This window comes from Rattus norvegicus, chromosome 8 (genome assembly GCF_036323735.1).
Source record: "Rattus norvegicus strain BN/NHsdMcwi chromosome 8, GRCr8, whole genome shotgun sequence".
In the NCBI taxonomy this organism is placed as follows: domain Eukaryota; kingdom Metazoa; phylum Chordata; class Mammalia; order Rodentia; family Muridae; genus Rattus; species Rattus norvegicus.
This window is the reverse complement of record NC_086026.1, coordinates 75,678,350-75,692,819: the sequence shown is the minus strand read 5'-3', so window position 1 is coordinate 75,692,819 and position 14,470 is coordinate 75,678,350. Positions and strand designations below refer to the sequence as shown.

The 14,470-nt window shown below is 48.8% G+C and overlaps 1 protein-coding gene across 6 annotated transcripts in view; it reads right to left on the bottom strand.

Annotated features, from left to right (window-relative positions):
* Dapk2 (death-associated protein kinase 2) overlaps positions 1-14,470 on the bottom strand; it is a 118,999-nt gene that overhangs the window by 27,800 nt on the left and 76,729 nt on the right. For 4 of the 6 annotated variants that reach the window (XM_008766241.4, XM_063265164.1, NM_001395735.1 and 1 more), the window contains one exon: positions 13,033-13,171. The exons of the other annotated variants lie outside the window; for them this stretch is intronic. In XM_008766241.4, coding sequence (XP_008764463.1) covers positions 13,033-13,171 — 139 coding nt within the window. The remainder of the gene's footprint in view (positions 1-13,032; positions 13,172-14,470) is intronic. 6 annotated transcript variants of the gene reach the window in all.

Sequence of the window (14,470 nt, the reverse complement as noted above, 5' to 3'; positions counted from 1 at the left end):
TGGTCTACAGATCGACTTCTAGGACAGCCAGGGCTGCATAGAGAAACCCTGTCTTACAACACCAAGACTGGGGAATATATAGGGACTGCTAATAAATGTGTGGCTCCTTTAGGAGCCGATAAAAAATATCCTAAAATTAATTCTAAAACTGCCCTGGGAATGGTTGTACTTTTGGTTATAAAATCTATCATTTACACACAGCAAGTGGTGGATTGTGTCATATGTGGAGTAAAGTCTAGGAAGGCTGTTAACCAAGCAAACACATTTGAGAGGATCAGAAGCCACCATTCTCAAAGAACTGAGGAAGAATTCCCACCTTATGCCTTTGCTTACACCCCTGTTGGCACCCAGAAGACTTCCGGTCCACCTACTCCCACCATACTCCTGGTTGGGTTTACAAGGCTTGCTCAAACTCTCTCTCCCTAGAAGACATTTCCAATAGCCCTAGCCAGGCCCTACCTGGTTGTAAGGAGACCTTGGTCACCCCTAGGCCTCTGCTTGTTCAGATCTTTTTGTTAGGACATCTGGCCGCTATCTCCAGTCCAGCAGCCTCTGTTATCCTTCCGGACTCTCTGGCATGAAGCTATTCTGGACCAGAGGGAGAACTGGGGCCTTGCAATGCCCTCCTACCCCATGCGCTGTGTGGGTCCTTCATTGTGACACACTGAACTGGACCCTAACTTGTAGCTAAACTCACACTTAATCTGGTCTGGTTACCACCCAACAAATACACCAGGTGTTTCTGTTTCCATGAAATCTCTAAGACCTCCGGTTGATGCAGCCAGAGACTTTTACTCCGGGGAACTGAGGCCCTCCCTCAGATTTTTTCCTTTTTCTTTATTGGTTTGTTTAAACAACACGTTTTCTTTTGCATTTTTAAGGCTTGTTTATTTTTCTTGCCCCCTGGAGATTACTCTCAGCTTTATTTTGAAAATGTGTCAAAGTCCTTTCCCAAGGCAGATCAGATTTTTTAGCCTCTGCTGAAGGGAGTGCGAGGGCAGAGGAGGTCAGGAGACAAGATCTGGGCAGGCGGCCCCATTCCAGTGTCCCTGGCCCAGCACTCTGGTGGCTGCCACAGGAATACTGTTGCTATTCCCTGCACCGAGATACATCCTCCCCACTTTTCACTACTTCCCTGCCAGGCCACGTCTCTTCTTCTCTACCCACATCATTGGCCACCTTGTTAGGAACTTCTCTAGGAACGAGGCCCTGAGACCAGGCCCTACCCTATCTTGACCACCTCGGCTCAGAACCCAACTCAAAACAATGAATGCAATGGAAGCCACGAGCCACAGAGACGGACACCCCCACCCCTGGATGGTCAGGATTACAGAGCAGCAGAGACCCAACATCAAAGAACTGAGGCTGACATCTCCAGGGAAGCGACACCCTGAGAGAAGAGACAGCCTTTTATCTACTCACGTCTGTAGCTCACAGGTGGAAATGGCCTCTCCACTGGCTTGGAGGGATGGCAGACTACATTTTCTTACCAGAGACCCATTTTCCAGCTGCTTAGAGCATTTCCCCTACCCTGCCCCCTCCCCAAAGCTGGTGCTGCCCATTCACATTTCAGCCAAGATAGCCAATCTCCTCCAAAAGGTCTTTCCTGATGGCCCCTCCCTTCCCAGCTCCAAACACCCTGCCCTTCCTCATTATAGCACTTCCTCTGGTCCAGAGCTCAAGTTCCTCTGCTTACTTATCAATCTCCCTCCAATGGGCTTCAAGCTCCCTAAGTGATTTGTTCTATCCTCTCCCCAGAGCTTAAGATAGAGCCTGACAGCCACCAAGCTCAGTAGGTGTTCCCCGAGAGAAGTCAAGTATCATTTATTAAGCCAATGAAATATGCAGGACCTGGCACCAACCAAATTCGTGGTCTAAGTTTACACCTCACTCAACTGCCTGAACAGAGGGTGTTATCATTCCTTTCTTGCTGACAAAGAAGCCAAGACATCAGCCAAGGAACCCAGAGATTTAAGCATCTATCTGTCATACCCAAAGCTCTTGTCCCCACCCTCTAAATTAATGATCCCTATCCCTGAGCTGGGGAACCTATGCAGCTTAGTGTCTGGAGCAGGCAGCATCTGCCTGCCGCCACAGGATGGCTTCTCTTCTGTGGATGCTTTCATGTAAATGAGCATACTCCAAACCATGCCCCTAGCCTAGCGTTCAGGCCTTGTCGAACTCTTAAGCTAGCTGCTCTTATCTCAGACAAGAAAACTGAACAGTGGGGAAGAGTGCTCAGACAGCTTAAGAGCATCCGGAGGACTGGAGTTGAAATCTGAGAGTCCACATCAAGGTGGTCACAATACCCTGTGACTACAGCTCCCAGGGATCAGACGCCCTCCTCAGGCTTCCAAAGACACTTGCATATATGTGCCATTATACACATGGGCATATACATAAATAAAAATAGAAAATGAGGTTATGGGGGCTGGAGAGGAGGCTCAGTGGTTAAGAGCACTGACTGCTCTTCCAGAGGTCCTGAGTTCAAATCCCAGCAACCACATGGTGGCTCACAACCATTCGTAACGAGATCTGATGCCCTCTTCTGGTGTATCTGAAGGTAGCTACAGTACTTATAAATAATAAATGAATCTTAAAAACAAAAACAGAAAATGGGGAGTTTTAGGAGGGGAGGACCCAAGTTGGTTATATCTAAAGAAGTGTGGCCCAAGGCACTCAGCCGGGGAGATGGCCTTGTGGCCGCAGGAATACTCTGCCAAGGATGAGGACTGGGCTACTTGTCCCCACCATCACCAGTAGGCTACTTGAATTTTTAGTTGGCCCTCTATACTCTGACTGGGTGCAGACAGGCCATGGGCTCCCTGCCACCAAATGATATTGCTACTTCCAGGTCACTAAGGGGATTCTAGGCTAGCCAGAGAACATGGTTCCCCTTATCTGCAGTTTTCATAAGGCTTCCTTCTACCATTCCAGCCTCCAGTAACAGCCTGACCATCTCCAGGGACCAGAGATTCATTCCCATGCTCCATGCGATCCTGGCAGCCTCCCTGAGAGGTAGGTGCTCCCACTGTTACCATTTCACAGATGCAGGAAACTGAGGCCCAGGGAACGAAAAGACTTGCTCCGGGCCCACCAGCTCATGATGGGAGGAGAGTTTCCCTGGCAGTCCAGCACCTAATCTTACCCCCTCAAGCAGTCTTGTTAAATATCCCAGAAGTCCCAGTGACCATCAAAAAGCTCATTCTGAGGACTGAGGCACTCAGATCCCTGGACCAGCTCCAGCCACAACCCCAGTTACCTTCCCAGCCTTGCAGTGGGTCTCACATCTGGACCTGCTTTTCATTCCCCACCATCTCAGACACCTCGGATCACCCTGGATAAAGCTCTATACTTTTTCACTATTTTATTTCGTATTGATACATGCATATATTGTTTTAGTCAAATTCTTCCCCCACCCCCACCTGTCTCTATTGAATCCATTTAGTGCTCGTGCACGGGGTGGACCATCTACTGGAGCACGAGCAGTCTCCCCAGGTCTACATCCCTAGAGTAAACACTGTCCCCAGCTGTAGCTTCTCTTCTCGCCTGAAAACCTCTGCTATTCTTCTCCACGTATTTCCAAGCCATGCCTCATGACCATGTTCCTGCCACTCCCTTATTTTCAAGGCTCCAGTCCTCCAGAGCCAACCGTGCTTACTGATAGTCCCAACTGTAGGCTGTCTCTCATCCGTAATGATGCTTGCCTAGGTGGATGGCCTTTTCCCCAGGTAATTCAGTTCCAGTCAAGGTTCCTGGTGTCGCCTCTGCTATCTTGCCTGCTACACATTAACATTCATGTAAATGCAGTGAAAGATCTCCAGCGAGGGTTTCCTCCTTCTCTGCCTGGTTGGTTATACGCCACCACCAGGAGTGTCAGAGATCCCTCCTGACCCGAGAGCCGTTCATAGGGCTGAAAGGTAGCCGAGACCCAGCAAGCTGGCAGTTCCCCAGGTTGTGGTCTCTCATTCCACCCTCCTGAAGAGATAAAGAGCCAAAGCTCTTATCTGTGGCCGGGAAAAAGTTTCAGGTCTGTGCGCAAAGGTGTAGAGCTAATAAACAGACCACTTCCTTTCTCTGGCTCCGGTTCACCACTCAGCAGATGTCATCCAAAGTTCCTTTAGCAGTTTTGATGTGACACATAATTCTGGCTGGACAAACGTCTGCCTCTCTGAGCCCCAAGGCTAGACATGGAAAGGATCCTGTGCCTCTGCCTCAGGTCGGAAGGAAGACTAGGTAGCCACAAGAGGCTGGGCCCCAGCCAGACTGCCCTCTGGGAGCACAATCCTATCCATCCTCCTTGCCCGTCGGCCTCGTCCAGTGGTACTCACTGCAGCCAGGTACTTAGCCCACGCAGCTGACATCACCTGCAAAGCATGGCTGGGGGAGGCACTGCATTCTTTAACCCAGGACAGAAAGCTGCCACCGGGGGATGGGGTGGGGTGGAATTGCCCCACCTGTCAAAACAAACATGCCTCACTTGGCCTGCCAGTCAGGCAGGCACTCTGAGAAAAGCCAACATGTTTGTTAGAGGTGCCTGCTGTGGTACCAACTGGTTCCATGGGACCAGCACAGCATGTCCAAGAGTTGGAATATGAGGAACGCAACCTCAGGACAATGTGCTCAAGGGCAAAAGACAAGGGCTTGGCAGCAGGAAGGTCTGAGTTTGCCTCTCAGCTCTGCCACTGAAAATATGAGATGGGCAAAGTCATTGGGCTTCTTGGGGCCTCTCCCTCCTACCTATAAAGTGGGGACATGCCTGGTAGGTTGTACACTGTTCTGAGGAATCAGAGAGATGGTTCATGCATGAAAGGGAGTATGGACCCCAAGAGAGGCTGTAGCACACTGGCTAAGCTGTCCATAGTAGCTCAGAGTCCTCTCTGGGAGTGGTCCTTGACACCTGAGATCATGGAGAACATGCCCTTGCACGAATCATCTTTCCCACGCTCCCACTTCCTGTTTCCCTTCCCCATACTGTTTTATTCTTCAGTCTCACAGTGCTGGGGCCACGAGGGATCTCAGAGGTCAGTCAGTCATGTTTTAGGGGAAGCCTAGAGAAGTCGAGAAACTGCAGAAGAGGCAGAGCTCAAGTGTACTGAGCCACAAGTGTCTCATGTGGCCTGCCTGCTGCTAGGTGAGTCCAAGGCCCAGATGGGCTTGTGCTATGAGGACAAGAAAACTTCATGGGCAATCCAAGCCCTAACCCAGATTGGTCAGGTACCTCTGGGCAACCTGAGAGAGCAAAACAGATTGATCATAAACAACCCTGACCCACAAGCCTCCAGTGTAGCCAGTGCCCAGTGCCCCACTATGTCTGCCATTCACAGACGTCCTGGCCCCTCGGCAGCCCCTACTGCCAGCTCAGTACCTACTTCCCCTCCACTACCTCCACCACCACCGCCCCAACCAGCAGTTTATTCTGCCAGATAACCCCATCCTCACAGTTCCTCTCCTGCCTCACTGCACAAACTCAACACCCACACAGGAATGTCTGTGGCCCATCCCTCCAACACACTAATGCTTCCTACCTCAGGGCCTCTGTCATCACTACACAGCCTCCAGCAGAACACCACCAGTGTGATAATCACTCCCTTATGTGCCCTGCCCACATCACCCCAGGAGGAAGTCAGGGTCCCTGCCTCTTACTGTTATCTCTAAGCACCCCAGAGCATCCAGCCTTGTGCTGACTGTTCAACGACTGGTTACAAGCAAGCAAAGGAGCAAACCAACACAGTCCCACACGTGCTTCTCACACATCCTGTTTTCACGGGGAAACCTGGTATGCATAATGGTTAACAGCACAGGCCCTGGACCCTGGGCTCATCCTCCATGCTGCTATGAATAGCCGTCTGACAGTGGGCAAGCTCCTAACTTCTCCCGCCTGCAAATAAGGGATAACAATAAAAGCTCCCCCTAGAGCAATGGCCCTCAAGCTTCCTAATGCTGCAGCCCTTTAAGGCAGTTCCTCGTGTTGTGGTGACACCCCCCCCCAGCCATGGAATGGTTTTTGTTGCTAGTTCATAATTGCAATGTTGCTACCATTGTGAATCGTAATGTAAATATCTGTGTTTTCTGATGGTCTTAGGTGACCCCTGTGAAAGGGTCAAGGAGTCATGACCAACTGCCCTAGATGCTTACCAGGAAGATCAAACATAGCATACGAAAAGGATCACACACATCAGCCTCAACACTGACTATGCTGTTGAGTCTCTCCCTCTCAGAAAGAGGATCTGGTCATCTGCAGTCCTTTCAGGCACCTCCCAAATCCTGTCTCTCCCAGGAGCTACCAGCTGCATGTGCAGCCCAGCCTTTCTCCTTCCCCGGCATCTCCGAGAACTATCTCCACCTATAAGGCCACTGCACCCAAGCATTCTGGGAGTAAGTCTTCTCTTGTTATTTGGTTTTGTTTTTAGCACAGGCTAGCCTAGAACACGCGGTGATCCAGCCTCAGCCTGCTGAGCACTCGGAATGACAGGGATGAGCTGATATGTTTGGATTTCTGGAAATGAGTCTTGCTTTCCCTACTGTATTAATAAAAAAATAATAATAATACCCCTTTCCTACGTTCCTCACAGCATCTAGCTAACAAGTCGTGTAGAATGTACAGAAAAGCTTGTAGCACTTAACATTTTATAAGGTCCTCATCTCTTTTGATCTCTACTGTGTGAGGCCGGTCCTGTCAGGATTCAGGCCACACAGATGAAACCAAGGCAAGCTCTTAGTCAAGCATTCTCGAAGGTGTCTCAGCCAAAAAGAGTAGGGACTTGAGCTGAGCCTACATCCCATGTGATTCCTACTCAGATGCCTCTGATTGATGCAGCCATGTCCTTGGAATCACCCAGCCTGCCCACAGTAGGCATTTTTGGGGTCACCCAGCCTGCCCACAGTAGGCATTTCACCATGGCTCTGCACCTCAGTCAGTATGCCAGCCCAGCTCCCTGCTTTTCCCAGAAGAACCACAGCTGTGGCTTAGGGAAGGGCCCAACTCAGCTGCCCTTAGACTTGTCAAACCACAGCCTCTACCCAGTCACCAGCAGAGGGACCACTGTGTGGCTCTGACCTCTTGCCCCTGTAGGGAAAAACAGGATAGGAAATCATGGCCTGTTCTTTCTCTGCTCTGCTGGGAAGAGAAGTGAAGACACACTCTTTGTTAGTTGTGTGTTTTTTAGAGAAGGTCTCACTGGGTAGTTTTGGCCAGAGCCTAGAATCTTCGATGCAGACCATGCTGGTAGTCCTCTGGCTAACTGGTGTGCCACCATACCTGACTGTAAAACTTCACAGTCAGGGCTGTGCTAGGACTGCTGGTCTCAGGGGGGGATCAACCAGCAAGCACACAGGCTTCACAGTCTGTGCCGCACGTCCAACAATCCTTGCGACAGGCTCTTGTCCGTTCGTATATGTTCCTCATCCGATCTAGGGAGCTACTACTACCCCTGTCTAAGCTATGAGGACTCTGACCTGGATACTAATATTCTGAGTTCCATGATGGTTTGGGGTCTCCAATGATCACAGGACCAGTTGCTTCTTAGAATCCCCTGGAATTAAAATTAATTAAGGCCAGCTCCAGGGGTGGGCTCACAGTTGGTGTTGTAAAGCAAGAGCTGTGAAGAACCACAGTGCTCAGCATTCGTTGCCAAGGCCGACTGGCATCAGAAAGACATGAGTCTGTGTCTGTTTCTAGCCTGTGCTAACTGTGGGACCCTAGCAGATCACTTCTTTCTCTGAGTCCTGGCGATCCATCTGTCAAATGGGAACATGAATATTGCTTGGTTAGGTCGTTTTGTTTTGTTTTGTTTTAGGTTTTCTTCATGACAGGGTTTCTCCATGTAGTCCTGGCTATCCTGAAACTTGCTCTGTAGACCAGGCTGGCCTTGAACTCAGAGATCTGTCTGCCTCTGCCTCCTAAATGCTGGGATTAAAGGCCATGCACCACCACACCCTGCACCCTTTGTGGTAGTTAAGGGGGCACAGTGATGTCCCAGGAGCCTCGTATGACGTCTTTTCTACATCGTAACCTCAGCGCTTCTACCTCAGCACTGCTGCATGAGCAGCACAAGTGATACACTCAGAGGAGAGAGCCTTCATACAGACCCCTCAGGGTGCCACCATCTCCCTCAAACCTGGGAACTCATGCACGTGTCCCCCCGTAAGCTTCATATTTCAGTCGTATGGTCTGCCACAGCCCTTTTTATTTTACCTTTTGCCTTCAGATAGTAAGTGTTCCACGGATGCCAACCGCCATTGTTACTCACCACTGCGGCCACCATAGATAGCATTGAATTAGCACTGTCTTGCTCACAAGTACCTTTGCACACTGCATCTCAGAGAACCAGGAAGTAACTGGTTCTTGGGAGGGGATTATCAACTTGATAAGAATTCTGTGAGCGTTTAACAGGGCTATTTATCAAAAAAAAAAAAAACAAAAAAACAAAAAAAACTCCTTTCCTATTGAGATCTATTGCTTTGTTAGGGCTCCTGGTGTGCTGCGATGAAACTTCAAAGAAACCATTGAACACTACTTCAGTCAGGAGAAGTTCGGCTCAGGTAGAGAAGGAAGCACACAGCTGGGGGCAGCCAGACACCTCAGAGGCCCCTAACATGAAATGCCAGGAAATATTAGGAAAGGAAATGCTCACAGAAGGAGAGGGGACAGTGTAGCAAGAATTTTGGTTTCTTTGTAAAACACAGAAATATTCTAAGAATGTGCTTTCATATTAATCCCAGGTGTGAGATATGGGGCTACTTCAGATGGTCCCCAGCAGCTGACTATGATTTGCCTGGTGCTCTAGCAGGGGTGTGATTTTGTCAGCTGCAGACAGATCTGTGATCACTGATGTTTGGAATTCTGGGGACTTTTCTGAGGACCCCAAGAAGCAGTGTGGGTTGTTGGTTGTTGTTCATCATAGTCTGTCATTGTTAAGTAATTGTGTGCAAAAAAGAAAGAAGAAGAAGAAGAAGAAGAAGAAGAAGAAGAAGAAGAAGAAGAAGAAGAAGAAGAAGAAGAGGAGGAGGAGGAGGAGGAGGAGGAGGAGGAGGAGGAGGAAGAGGAGAAAGAAGGAGGAGGAGGAAGAGGAGAAGGAGGAGGAGGAAGAGGAAGAGAAGGAGGAGGAGGAGAAGGAGGAGGAGAAGGAGGAGGAAGAGAAGGAGGAGGAGAGAGGGGGGAGGAAGAGAAGGAGGAGGAGGAGAGAGGGGGGAGGAGGAGGGGGGGAGAAGAAGAAGGAGGAGGAGGGGGGGGAGAAGAAGAAGAAGAAGAAGAAGAAGAAGAAGAAGAAGAAGAAGAAGAAGAAGAAGAAGAAGAAGAAGAAGAAGAAGAAGAAGAAGAAGAATTAGATATCCTGACAAGTTTGCCCCAAGGAACTCGAAGCCTCTAATCAGAAGGAAGTATCTAATGATAATGTTGATACCTTCCCCCTCCACCCTTTTTTCTCCCCTATCTAGTGTTAGGGGGTTGAAAGGATGAGAGAAAAGGGGTAAAGAAGAGTGGACGAAAGAAGAACCCACAAAGTAGCCAAAGACAGGACAGCATTTTTTGGTTTAGTTTGCTCAACCAAAACAATGGAGAACATATTGGCCCAAAGAAGAAAAGAAAGAGAGAAAGAAAGAGAAAAGAAGAGAAAAGAAAAGAAAAGAAAAGAAAAGCAAGGGGCTAGAAACCAGGCACATGCTTATCACTCCGGAGGCATAAGCAGGAGGATCAGGTGTCCACAGTCATCTTTGGTTATATGGCAAGAAAACCAAAACAAAATGTATAGCCCAGCCCAGACTTGGATTAGCAGCATGAATAACAAGTGCTGAGTTGTCACCTGATACTTGTGTGATCTTGAGCGTGTTACTTAATCTCTCTGAATCCCAAGTATCTGGTTTGTAAAAATATGACATCATCTTCTGCTGCCATGAGGATCAAATGAGGAAGAAGAGGGTGTAAGCTGGATTCTAGAGTGTACTGTGTCGTTAAAGCCTTACCACGACCACTCTTGTGAAAGCTGGCCCAGCAGTCCCTATCACACCATGACCATAGGTCAGCACTGAGGGGATTCTGCTCACAAAGGAACTCAGAAGCTTGGGTTTTGGGGGATTCCTTGCTCTGGAATTTACCCTCTTGCTAGTGTCCATAAAAACCAAAAGCCTCCTCGAAATTTTGAGCTTCCGGATTACATATAATTTTAATCATTTCTTGTGATTTATTATTTTTGCTTTAATATGCCATCTGTCCTGGGGACCACTTTCTTCTATTTCAGAGTTCTTGGGCTAGATTTGGTTGGTACAGAGAGGATAGGATACATCCCGACTCAGAGGAGAAATTCTAAAATAAATTAAGTATACCCAGGTAGATGTCTCCTAGCCATAAGGAAAAGCCATTTGTGGTCCTGCTGCTCAACATTTCCCAGAGTTGCCTGTCTGCACCTAGGCCATGAAACCCATGGAAGGGAGGCTCAGAAAGCTCAGCGTCTATATACCCAGAGGCCGTGGATGGGCTTAGCAGCATCATTGCCCTACTTGTATCTACTTGTACTCAAACTATCTCTGGGTCGTGGAAAATGGCCAGAATGCGTCTGAGAGTTAGAAATAGCCCCATCAGCCACCCTACCACACAGCAAGTCTCAGCTCTGCATACTGGAGTTTGTTTTCCTAGTCTACCAGAGCCCAAAACACTGTAATAAGAGTTGTGTTTTCTTTTCCACTCTTCTGGGAAGGGAGGTAACAATAACAGCACACAACACGTACTCTGTATGCGCCACTGAGCGCTGCTTCCCTCTAACGTCAACTCTGCCAGGTAGGTGGTGGTAGCTACAACAGGGCTGAAAAACCAAGGTTCAGGTGTCTTCAGGGATAGGACAGAATCAAGCATAAAGCCCAACACGGCTGACTCCATCCAGGCCCCTTCATCAGGGCAAACCCTTCCATTTCTATCAGCCACTAGAGAAAAGACAAAAGGAGGCAGTCTCCAGCAGCCAGTAAAGACCCAGGAAAATAAGTTAATTGCCTCAGTGTTATTAGGAAGGAGACACAGAGACACAGAGGAGACACAGTTAGACTATTACCTACCTGGCGTATCACTATCCCACTGTCCAAAAGCTTGGCCAGGCCCACCCTCCACTGGGACCCCCAACTTTTATTTTGTGACGCTTGAGAGGACTCTGTAAGCTGTCTTCAGTAGAAATCATTAAAAAGGCCTGTGATAACTGGCATCAGGAAGGGGACCATGCTGGAATAAGAGCTAGGACAGGGATTCACGCATGGGAACTGAGCCCACACTTCTGGTGTGGGTGCTGTGAGACTGTGGGCATGTCATGTTTTCTCTGGATCAGTCCCTCAAACAAAATATGGAGTCATTGTAGATGTTACTCCTCCTTTCCGTCACATGAAACTAAGCCCCTAAGCAATTCTGAGTTTGACCTCTGTCCCTTACCGTCCCTTACCTAGATTACTACTTTTGGCTGGGCTCCCAGATGCCCGGCTGTCTCCTTACCATCCATCTTCCCAGACAGAGGGATCAAGCTGGCCCCTTTTCTCTCAGGGTAAAGGGCCTCCTTGGCTTAGCCTTAGCGGCTCTCAATTGCTTCCAGTCTCTTCTCCAGTCATGTACACCTATCCTTTCTCTATACTTCATTGAATGCTTGTGTGGTTACTGCGATTCTATACACAGTATATAAGTCTTCCTTCCTCAGATGGTCCTCTCCCTCTGCAAACCCCTGTCAATTCTTTAGAAAAATCAAATGCCAGCTTTTCCAAGCAGCTCCCCACCCCCACTCTCTAGTGCTCCCCTCTGACATGACTCTTAGAATGGCTGATGTTTCTTTTCTGTCTCCTGCACAAATCTCTTTAGAAAAATGAAACTAGCCACGTGGGTGGAGGGGCACACCTTTAATCCCCAGCACTCTGAAGGCAGAGAGTTTGGGGCCAACCTGGTCTACAGAGGGAGTTCCAGGACATTCAGAGCTGCACAAAGAAACCCTGTCTCCAAATACAAACAAAAAGAGAGGGGGGGGGGAGGAAGGAAGGAAGGAAGAGAGAGAGAGAGAGAGAGAGAGAGAGAGAGAGAGAGAGAGAGAGAGAGAGAGAGAGAAGAGCTAAGCCTAGAAAGAATGCTCAGCACAGTACACAACCCAGCACGGGAGTTTCTGCAGAGAAGACTGGACAGCCACCCTGGTGTGGCAGTGCACACCTGTGAGCCCCGCCTGTGGGAAGCAGAGGCAGGAGAATCAAGAATTCAAGGCCAACAAGTTTGAGGTCAGTCTGAGGTACATAGGATCATGACTCAAAAGCAAAATAAAGAAGCAAATGCAAGAAATGGTGTGTGGGCATCCTCCTACAAACAGGAATCTACTCGTGAGGTGAAGGGACCTCAGTGAGTCAGCTCTGCAACCCCCACCCCCCCAGTCTCCGAGCCTAAGAGAGTCTTCAGCTACTAAGAGAGCCAATCCTTCTGCCTTGACCACAGCTATACATGCAGTTAAACACGGTCACGATGAACTTTCTCAACCCTGAACACCAGTTACCACAAATGATCAGTGGGCCCTGGAAGCAGCCTTGCGGCTCCAGTTTGGGGTGAGGGAGGAGCAGGCAGCCAATGGTCCTTGGGCTCCAAGGTCTAGCATCTCCAGTGAGGAGACACAGAAGGCCATGGTGTGCTGGGTCTAGGGTATCAGCCGACCTCAGCAATCCTGCAAATCCTGCTAGTTCTGCCGCCTTGCGACTTAGCTCTTAGTTTCCTCTTGGGAAATGAGTTTTGCTTCAAGTTTCTTGTTGTTGCTTTTTTAAAAAACTTTTTAAAGTATGCCTCACCTACTCCGTGGAAGAGATAAAGTGTTTAAAGAGCTTCTTGTAGCCAGCCCTGTGTGCACAAGGCCTGAGAGTGATCATAGTGAAACTGAGGTGGTGACAGGCAACAGGCCAATCCCTGCCCTGGGGTTGGGTTTGGGGTTAAAGGTGCTCAGAGTGGGCCTATGGGCACCAGACCCTTCTTATCTATGACAAGGGGACAAGGTCCCTTCTTCCTAAACACCCGTGCCCTTTACTCCCTTTACTGACCTTGAGATCAAAGTGAGCAATTTTCTTTGTATGAAGGTAATTCACCCCATCCAGGATCTGCTTAATGAAGCTGGTGGCTTCCTCCTCACTTAACGACTCCTTCTGGGCCAAGAAATCGAACAGTTCTCCTCCGGAAACTCTGGAAGACACCGGTGGGGAGGGCCAGGCCCAGTTAATTTTGTACGTCGTGAGGCCTGGCTCCTGCGTGCAGGTCCTACACCCGACTCTCAGCTTGTCTGGAAAGTAGGATCTCCCTTGCCCTGTCTGGAGCTTAGTCTAACCGGTACCTAGTACTATATTCCTTCTGTTGGAGCTCTGAGTAAAAAGTCACTCCTAGGGTGTTCCCAGAAAGGTCAGGTCCCTTGCTATCGTGAATATTACCCTTTTTCTGTAAAGAGGAAGCTGTGCCCCATTGAGAATTACATTTCGGGTAGAACAGCAGTATGGACGCTAAGGTACAATGACCTGGCATCCTGCTGGTTAGTCAGTTGATGACAAGGGGCACACATGCCCATGGCACACAGGCAGAAGTCAGAAGACAACTTCCTGGAGTTCATTCTCTCCTTCCAATCAGGTTTGTTTCAGGGATTGAACTCAGGTTTCAGGCTTGGGGCAGCAAGCACCATTAGCTGTTAAGTCATATCCCCAGTCCCTGACTTGCTATCTTGCTTGTACAAATGAACAAGTACCATCTGTCCCCTACTTCCAGAAGGCAAAGAATGATAAGTGAATTATTTACATTAATAAAAAATTATCTCCTGAGAATTCATCGCAGCCACCAGACCAATGAATAACAACAATCCTCTCACACACGATTCATGAAAGGAGAAACCACAGACTACAGGGAGACACACCAGTCCATCGCTGTCATGGACACCCTCCAATATGTGTTTGCCATGTAGATCACTAGGTGGCAAATTCCTAACTGTCCTGGACCCAACTAAGAATGATTTTCCCTATTCTTGGTACTGCCCACTTGGAAGCTCTCCAGACCCAATATCTGGTCCCAGGAAGAATTCTGCAGTTGTACTGACCCTCTGCGTGTGTATTCATTTGTGCACACATGCATGTAGAAGCAAGAGATCAATGTCAAAGTCTGTCTCTAGTGCTCTGTGCCTTATGTTTTAAGACAAGATCTCTCACTGAACCTAGAACTCTGGATTCAGTTAAACTGGATGCCTGCAAGCTCTTCCTGTCCCCTTTTCCCTAGTGCAGAAATCAGAGATGCACAGCTTCAGAGTGAGAGCTAGGGACCTGGACCTCCGTCTTCCTGCTTATGCAGTGAGCACTTTGCCAACTGAGGCGTCAATCCAGGCTTGGTGGTACATGCTTTTAAACCCAGAAATTAGGAGATGGACATCTTAGCGAGTTCCAAGACAGAGCTACACAGAAGGATCCTATATACACCTACGCATACACTTGGCTTCTTTAGCTTTGC